The sequence below is a fragment of the Sardina pilchardus genome, chromosome 5, assembly GCF_963854185.1.
Source record: "Sardina pilchardus chromosome 5, fSarPil1.1, whole genome shotgun sequence".
NCBI lineage: Eukaryota > Metazoa > Chordata > Actinopteri > Clupeiformes > Clupeidae > Sardina > Sardina pilchardus.
In genome coordinates this window covers 32,874,011-32,882,836 of record NC_084998.1, presented here as the reverse complement: position 1 = coordinate 32,882,836, position 8,826 = coordinate 32,874,011, and the positions used below count along the sequence as shown (strand labels likewise).

At 44.9% G+C, this 8,826-nt stretch overlaps 2 protein-coding genes across 2 annotated transcripts; both read left to right on the top strand.

Moving 5' to 3' along the window:
• Positions 1–846: 846 nt before the first annotated feature.
• LOC134080913 (F-box only protein 39-like) lies at positions 847–3,543 on the top strand. The gene is made up of 3 exons (XM_062537526.1): positions 847–2,218; positions 2,886–3,062; positions 3,388–3,543. Exons 1-3 carry the CDS (start codon positions 1,043–1,045, stop codon positions 3,523–3,525), a joined length of 1,491 nt encoding a protein of 496 aa, XP_062393510.1. The 5' UTR covers positions 847–1,042; the 3' UTR covers positions 3,526–3,543.
• Positions 3,544–4,316: 773 nt separating this feature from the next.
• Positions 4,317–8,722, top strand: slc25a1a (solute carrier family 25 member 1a). Its single transcript, XM_062535762.1, has 9 exons — positions 4,317–4,662; positions 5,551–5,658; positions 5,786–5,885; positions 5,972–6,110; positions 6,440–6,524; positions 6,822–6,926; positions 7,038–7,153; positions 7,559–7,632; positions 7,940–8,722. Exons 1-9 carry the CDS (start codon positions 4,398–4,400, stop codon positions 8,052–8,054), a joined length of 1,107 nt encoding a protein of 368 aa, XP_062391746.1. The 5' UTR covers positions 4,317–4,397; the 3' UTR covers positions 8,055–8,722.
• Positions 8,723–8,826: the final 104 nt, after the last annotated feature.

The following is an 8,826-nucleotide window of genomic DNA, read 5'->3' as shown; positions in this document are numbered from 1 at the left end:
GTTGTCACACCAACCCTATACCTGACCGTTATACAGTTCAATGTCAGCAAGCAGCAAAAACAGGATGAATTCAAATAAAATCCCTAACTCTGGGCTATGGGATTGTTTTGTAGGGCTTTTGATGGTGGTTATTACACTCTTGTTAAGTACCTACCACAAAACAAACTGGGTAAAAAAAACATTTTAATCGTTTTTTGAGAGTTTTTTTAGGTGGGGTCAAATTGACCCCAAGGATAACGCACGTCTGTAAGATTTGAGGACAACATGAGGGTTTATAAGAATTTTAGAGTTTGTATATATATTTGTTTATTTTCATTATTGATTTGATATTGTATGCCATTATTTATATTATCACTATTTTGCTTAATTTAGTCTCACACAAACTGTTCATTTTAACTATTACAATGTTGTAATTCATATTCTGTGGCTTAGGACAAAGGCTTAGGACAAAAGCATCTGCCAAATAGAATATCCATAAACACAAAACAATACATTGTAAAAGGAAAAGTCAAGCAACGTGCCAATTTAAAAACAATTCTGATTTTTACATGTAAAACTGCCAGGTAAAGAGAATGTTCACAGATTGAAGACAACCATCATATGTTGGAGCTGGTCGTTGGAGACAACCATCACACGTTGGAGCTGGTCTTCCTCAATGCTAGACAAAAAACGAATTGAATGTAATGCAATGTTAACAGAATCTCATAATATGAGAAAAAGAAATAAGTAAAAGAGTCTTGTACATATTAGAATGCTGTGACACAACAATGACATATTACAGGAGAGTTCTAATCAGTTATCTTCAAAAGAAGCAGTGGGTCGTGCATCACAGAAGATATTTATGAAGTGTCACGACTGTTTTAAAACAGCTATTCACTCATAATCCACCCTAACTCGGGAAATGGATTTATTCAATTTAGGCTGATTCAACAGGAGACCATGTTACTAACTTGGGACTTCCAACCTCATTTAAGAGCGAATAAAGTTTCAATAAAGATATGATCTTTAAACTGGAAGAGGAATTGAACGTGACCTGGCGAGGATGAGCTGCGTGCCGAGCGAGGACGTCACTCTTGAGCAGCGAGAGGCTGGCCCCCAGGAGGAGAGCGGTGAAGCTCCAGAGCCAGACGGCCCCGCCGAGAGCTATGAGCCCACTGCTGACGTCAGTGGTGCGGATGAGTCAGTGGCGCGTCACTGGGCCCTGCTGCCTGACGTGTGCCTGCAGCACGTGCTGCGCTGGCTGGGCGATCAGGAGCGGGCGCGGGCCTCTCTCGTCTGCCGCCGCTGGCATCGCGCCGCGCGCTCCCCGGCCCTCTGGCGCCGCCGCCGCTTCTGCCTGACGGGCCGCGCCAGCAAGAGCCGGCGGCAAGAGCAGGAGGTGGCGGTGGGCTACGCGCGCTCGCTGGGCGCCTTCCTGGAGGAGCTGGAGGTGCTGGTGGTGCTGCCGTACCGGCGCATGGTGACGGTGGCGCGGCGGCTGCAGCTGGCGCTCCGGGCGCTGTTCCTGGAACTGTGCGGCGCGGGCGCTCGCCTGCGCTCCCTCTCCGTCAGGAGCCTGGACCTGCAGCAGGACGTGTGGACCCGGGGCACGCGCGACGCCGTCGTCCACTGCCTGACGCACTTCCTGGGCCACATGGCGGCTCGCCTGCTCCGGCTGAGGCTGTGGGGCTGCCGCGCCTCCCTGCCGCACGGCCTGCGGATCCTGGAGGTGGTGTCCCGGGCGCAGCAGCAGCACCTGGCCTGCACGGGCTGCCCGTCCGGCGGGATGCTCGCGCTGGACCTGGAGGGCTTCTTCTCGGCCGACGCGGCCGTGCACACCCACCAGTCCTTCCCGCGCCTCATCGGCCGCTTCCACCGGCTCGAGCGCCTGACCCTCAGCTACAGCTGTGTGTCCGACGAGCTGCTGGAGGCGCTGGGGTCAAAGGTGAAAGGTCACGGCGTCAGCCTGAAGCTCCTGAGGCTCAAGTGCCACTACGAGGAGCCACACGCTCAGGTGGTGTGCGGGTCCGCCTGGTACGCTCTAGTGCAGAGCTGCCCCGAGCTCTGTGTGGAGGTGGACATCGAGGGGGTCACCAACATAGACAGACTGCGCAGGATCCTGCTCCCTGGCGTCCCGCTCTCCTCCTTCGCCATGTCAGAGTGCAACTTCAGCGAGCAGGACATCAGCCCCAAACCCGTTTTCAGAGACATGCTACCACGCTACTGGAGCCGGCTACAGGTAGGCTTGGAAAATGATGTAAGCCTACAGTACATGTTAGGAAACATGACTAACATTTGATGTCCAGTATATGTTATGACACATGGCTATCACACATGTCTTTTAAAGTTGGAACACCACCTTCGAAGATAAAAAGCTGCTGAATAACCTATTCATTATGCACCAGCAGGCCCAAATGTGCAAAAAGAACAATCGGGTGAAAAACATGTTCATATTTCCATAGTCCTCAATGTGCCCTTCGTTTGAGGATAAGCTTACACATATTTTCATTATACCTCTTATGACACGACACAACAATAGACAATAGATAGACAAACAGCTATGATTTTTCATACTGTCATATTGCCTCTCGCCCACAAACTATTAATTGAGAGTGTACATTTAGCTAAGTGCATTGAATTAATTAATAACAGCTGATGCACTTAACGCTGGTCTAATCCATAGTGTGCATTAGATCCTCTAATGTTAAAAGGCATAATAGTGTTTTAATACATTAATCTAAACAAAAGTAGTAAAGTATTAAGTAAAGTAGTTAAGTATAAAGTATCGATTGATTAGGCTGCCTCTTTAAAAATGTACTAAATGCACTCTTTATACATTCAATGCCATTACCAGCCAAATGGTAAATAACATCATGGCTCTTTGACACCATTATGTTTGAGAGCAGGTCTTGTCTGTGGAAATCGATAACTGGTTTGAGTCCGTGGACAGGGAGCTACTTGATCTACTGATGATGTGCAGCCATTTGCACACCCTGGCGGTCAATGCCTACCTGGACATCAGCTTTGTGGAGCAGGTGCTTGAGTACTGCCAGGAGACCAGATGCCCTCTCAGGAGCTTTGATGTAAGTCAATCAATCAGCTGTGACTTGAATGAGAGAGAGAGAGAGAGAGAGAGAGAGAGAGAGAGAGAGAGAGAGAGAGAGAGGGGGGGGGGGGGGGGGGTAAGAGGAGAAAGAGGAAAGGAAAGAATGCTGTGTCTGCTGCTACAATGAGTCAGCAGTGTTCTTAAGATTCCAGATTTAGAAAAAGTGTTTCTCCCTACTCCATTTTAAATCAATTATTGTAGGCTATTCATTGTACCTCAGACTGAACGGAACAATAGCTACAAAGTCGGCCGATGTAATTCAACCAGTCTGACGGCAGTGAGTTGGTTTTGGTTTTGCACAGGTGAAGGTGTGCTACCTCAGTGCAGGAGACAGCCATGAGGAGAGTGAGGAGGAGAGGCTGGAGGAGCTTATGTCTTTTTACAGCCCCTTCATACACCCAGAGCTGCAGCTCTCTGTTGAACTCTTCCCCATTAAATGACCTCACACGTGGATCCAACAGAGATATGGCTATCAGTGATGATTTCATTATTTTGTTGTTCTTATCACCACCAGGGAGCCTTATTTTACCCAGCCATAGACAGGGATCGCTAAAATGTGCGAACATATACAAGTTGAAATTCTTAAGCAGAATATAGCTTACATCTAACATTATGTTGTTGTACTGTCTAGGCCTAGGTGCACGTGTGAATATGGGAATTTGTTTGCTATTGCTGTATCGGCTACACTACCCTGTGCATTCAAAGTAGGCTTAGGTGTCAACAGTATTTTCATACATAGCCTACTCTGCAGGCCTACCAGTTACAGCATTACACAATATAGGTCAACAGAGGCCTCACCCCTATGGCAGATAGACTACAAAAAAGATATGCATGTTTATAAGTCAACGTTTCTGGCGTTTCAAGATAGATATATATTCCACCCCATAAAACATCTCAAAAACCCTTATTGGGACACACTATCTACAGACATCTACAGTACTAATTTATCTGATAGAAATGAATTTCATCAGCACAGCTGTTCGACATCCTTTGCATCAGACAGTGACCTAGTAGTTCCGCTAAGCGGCGACATCATTGGTTATTGTAATGTTTTAATATTAAGTAGTAGGTGCAATGGTAGAATAACTTATGTAGATAGAGGAAGTTGGCCAATCGCCTATCTAGAAGCTTAGTTCTAACTTCATTATTCATGAGTGTGGGGCCACCACGCCATACAGTGGTCCATCTGTTATTGTGTTGGCTGCAGCCAATTGGCTAATGCACCAGACGGTCTCGAGCTCAGGGTAGTGTCTGTGCATTGGTGAATTAACGATTGACTGTGTTTGCAGAGATTTGGGGACAGAAGGCAACCATGTCGTCGTTGTGGAGACCGTTTTCCATTTCGGAAGGGCCGTGTAAAAATGTAGGTTTCAGGGGTGGATGCTCGCAGCAGCAACAGCATCCATTGACCTCAATTCCATCATCATGTTTGGGTAACGTTAGCGTTAACCATACAGGCGCTGCAGCAGTCTATCGTTCCCAAGACTTCTATCATTCGTGTTCGTCAAAAAGGACATTGGCGGCTGCTGCAGTTGGTGGAAGGAAAGTAACACACCCCGGGAAAGCCATTCTTGCAGGTAAATATGACAAAGCTCAAGTTGTTTTGTGAAATAGAGATCTATTGATTTCACCGGCGGCGTCTGGGATGCTTGTCATACTAGTGAACGGGTACGACCGAAACAGCCATGCAGTTAGCCTGCTAGCTAACTGTGAAGCTGAGACGTCTGTTTTGCCCTTGCCTCCCACAATCTCAGTTGCAGAGTTTGAGAATTTATTTGTTTTAAGTTGGAAATCTACTGACAAGATATACGCCATCTGGCAAAGATAATTTGGTGTATGTAGCTACTTGATAACCTCAAGTTTACTTACACCACCCAACTTAAATGACTGACCTTAATAAACATCGAGCCTCAACTTCGTAACATTACATTACAGCCCCCCGTTGAAGAGAATAGAAGTTAGCGGCTAGCTCAACGTCTTTGGAGTGTGTCCAACACTTTGGAATGTTACTAACTAACCGCTTTTTTTGTAACTCTTGTCAACTAAGGTTGGTTGAGTGATTTCCAGATAATCAGGATACCACTTAAATCTTTCCTAGTTTTGTTGTTATCAGAAAAACAATCGCACGGCTGAGCACATGTAGAGCAGTTTATTTTAGACCCCCCTTGGCAGGATTCCAGCTCTGTTGTTTACAGTAACGTTAGCCTAGTTGTCCATTCATGTGCACAGTAGCCCACACGCATTAACATGAACTGTGCAGTGTTCATGCATGCTATGCCATCTTGTCATCTTCTGTTGCAAGACCATATAAATATACAACGTTATGATAAATAACGCATTTCTATTAAGATTAACATTCTGTTAGTAAGTCAACCTATAATCAGTCCCTCAATTGTTAACTGTTGTCAGGTTTATTGTTCATTCATGGTCTGTAAAGTATACATATCTCTGTGTTTGCCTCATAGGTGGGATTGCAGGCGGGATTGAGATCTGCATCACCTTCCCAACAGAATATGTCAAGACACAACTTCAGTTAGAACACTCAGCCTCTAACCCCAGATACAGGGGCATTGGTGAGGAACTCTTGGGCCGGTTGGTCTTCATTCTGCACGGAGACAGTCCTAGCTATAGAAACAGCAGCACTGATATGTATGGCTGACCATTCATTCACTCAGCATCCTTATGTTTTTGTGCTCACAGGGGACTGTGTGAGGCTGACTGTGCAGGATCATGGCCTTAGAGGTCTGTATCGTGGCCTCAGCTCCCTACTCTACGGATCTATACCTAAATCAGCCGTACGGTAAGAGGCGCTGCTCCTTACTCTGACGCCAAATAATCTTCCTCATGAATGTTCTCATGTCTAAATCAACGCAATCCGCCATGCAGGTTTGGCACGTTTGAGGTGCTCAGTAATCCTATGAGGGATGCCAATGGTCGCCTTGACAACACGCGTAGTCTGTGGTGTGGCTTGGGAGCCGGCATTGCTGAAGCTGTGCTGGTGGTCTGTCCTATGGAGACGCTGAAGGTGGGTCATCAGTCAAATGTAGAGCAGAAGCATGTGTTTAGATGGAAAAATGGTAATAGAAAATGAACCCTTCAACTTCATATTGCTTGTATTATTATGTTCTGTTTTTCTGGTTGGGCCCTACTGAGATATTTATTGATGTTTACACATAAATGCTTCCTGCAGATGAAGTTACACTGCATTTTGTTGTCTTTGTACTTGTATTCCGCACGACAATAAAGTTGAATCTAATCTAATCTAAAATAAAAGTGTACAAAAACTGTAAATGTTTTTGAAGTTACAAGGGCTCCAGTCTTTCCTGCTCACACCTTATGTTCTCCTTATCTCAGGTGAAGTTCATCCACGACCAATGTTCACTTCGTCCGCGGTATCGCGGCTTCTTCCATGGTGTTCGTGAAATCATAAGGGACCAAGGTACCTGAGTGCACCCACATAAGACTGTCTGACAGTATCTCTTCATTTAGCCACTTGAGATTCAGGTCTACTGCTCTGTCTGTCATTTCAATAACAGGATGATCAACTTCACCCTTTGTGAAGGCCTTTGATTCTAATTTTAACATTGGCAAATTACTACGTCTAATTAAACTTACTACTCAAATAAAATTTGTTCAGACTACTTTTCCACTAAGCAGTCATGAAAGGTTCCCTTTGAACTGAATTCAAACGTTTAATATTACATCATATAAAAATAGGTCCTATTGAACTTTGCAGGCATTCGAGGTACTTACCAAGGGCTGACAGCAACAGTACTGAAGCAAGGGAGCAACCAGGCCATCCGCTTTTATGTCATGAACTCCCTACGGAATTGGTACAAAGGTGAGCGGCTTTTCATCATACATACTAAACTTGGCTTGCTTTTTTGACCTCATAGAATGTTTGGAAATATTTCGTTTAGAACAAGTGTGACCCCTGACCTGCGTTTCCTAGGTGACGACCCCAGGCGTGACATGCACCCAGTGGTGACGGCTATGTTTGGTGCCACAGCTGGCGCTGCCAGTGTGTTTGGCAACACGCCCCTCGATGTGGTCAAAACCAGAATGCAGGTAACGTGTGCTGTAATGAGTGTCAAATGTACTCTAGGTGTTGGCAGTGACGGTGACAGTGCAGTATTTCTCACTGCAGTCGTCTGGATTAGTCGGTCATTAATTGGCCACAGGCTGCTAGCGGTCTAAGGATTAAAACAGTGTATAGATCTTTCCTTGTAATTTGGCTGAGGAGGTAGTTTTGGGGAATTACAAAAAAAGAATGAAGCCATTCTGACCGATCAAATTAGTTTCATATAGGAATATAGGAGTATAATAATAAGTACAAAGGAAGGACTGTAGGAGTCAAGGATGAACTTCCTGTAAATCCATTCAGATTTGCCCAGCTTTGTGTTAAACCATGGTTGTGATGAAGTACCTGTGAATGGCTTGAGGGCTTGTTAAATCTTCTGTCTTACATTTCAGGGTCTGGAAGCTCACCGCTACACAAGCACGGTCGACTGTGCATTCCAGATACTGAAGAACGAGGGGCCACAAGCGTAAGCATCTTCTGCCAATCAATAAAAGTCTGACATCATAACATAAAGTAGACATTATGGGTGTGTTTGGCTTATGCTGGTCTTACACCATATGATTAGCAAATTTAGTCGGTGAGCATAAAGTGAACAGGATTGGACTTCTGAGGCCAGTTAAAGTACACTGGTTTGAGAAAGTTAACCTGTGGGCATAACATTGTCAGCAAAGTGTGCTTTCTATCCTTTATCGCACATTTTCTACCCCATACTGATATTGTTTCTGGAGGGAATATTGAATATTCATTCTCTCATCTAACTCTTGTGCTTCCAGGTTCTACAAAGGCACTGTGCCTCGGCTGGGCAGGGTGTGTCTGGACGTGGCCATCGTCTTCGTGATCTACGAGGAGGTGGTCAAGCTGTTGAACAACATGTGGAAGACAGAGTAGGGAGGGAGGAGAGCCCTGGTACTTACTTGAATGGTGGAGCGGTGGACAGCAGATAGAGCGAGGTACTCTGAAAGCAGCTGTCTTAAGAGTGCTCTGATAGGTTTAACTTGGATTCCTCTCCAAAGAGAGCACACCATCTGTGTCTGTGGAGTCCAAACACACTGCTGACAAACAAGCTAGACGTTAATGCACAACTTTGTACCATTCATTCAGAAATACTCTTGATGATGTTCAGCCTTGCACAATGTTTGTTTTTATTTTGTTTTTTCCACTGCTGTAAACTTGTTTCAAGTGTCTTGTTACTCACCATGCTATTACAATAGTTTGGCACAGAATATAAACAATGTAGTGTATGGATACCTTGTACCTAAAAGAAGTATTAGTGAGCAATACAAGAAAATGCTCAGTCTTCAAAACTCTGACCAATTTCTCTTCCTTGGCATGAAGTTTAAGGTAGCTCTTTGGCACTCAAAAACAAGCTAAATCTGTCATTTTGCAGATCAACTATAGCTAAGCAAAGGCTCTTTATCTGTTACATGGTGAACATATGCTGCTTTGATATTTTAGCACAATTTTTTGTTACATATTGACATAACACTGAAGTATTCTTATATCAATTGAGCAAAATGCAAGTTGAAAGATTTCCCTGTATTAAATTATGAACCATGTTTACTGTCTGGCGTGTACTGTCCAGGTTCCCCTTTATAGCACCCAGTCCAGCTGTGTTTTGTACACTGGCAGATTTGCCGTCATATATGCCTCCTTTATTGCG

Coding starts and splice junctions, on each gene's coding strand:
- LOC134080913 (XM_062537526.1), top strand. CDS start 1,043: ATGAGCTGCGTGCCGAGCGAGGACGTCACTCTTGAGCAGCGAGAGGCT. Junction 2,219..2,885: donor GCTACTGGAGCCGGCTACAG/GTAGGCTTGGAA, acceptor GTTTGAGAGCAG/GTCTTGTCTGTGGAAATCGA. Junction 3,063..3,387: donor GCCCTCTCAGGAGCTTTGAT/GTAAGTCAATCA, acceptor GGTTTTGCACAG/GTGAAGGTGTGCTACCTCAG.
- slc25a1a (XM_062535762.1), top strand. CDS start 4,398: ATGTCGTCGTTGTGGAGACCGTTTTCCATTTCGGAAGGGCCGTGTAAA. Junction 6,525..6,821: donor TGAAATCATAAGGGACCAAG/GTACCTGAGTGC, acceptor TGAACTTTGCAG/GCATTCGAGGTACTTACCAA. Junction 6,927..7,037: donor CCTACGGAATTGGTACAAAG/GTGAGCGGCTTT, acceptor TGCGTTTCCTAG/GTGACGACCCCAGGCGTGAC.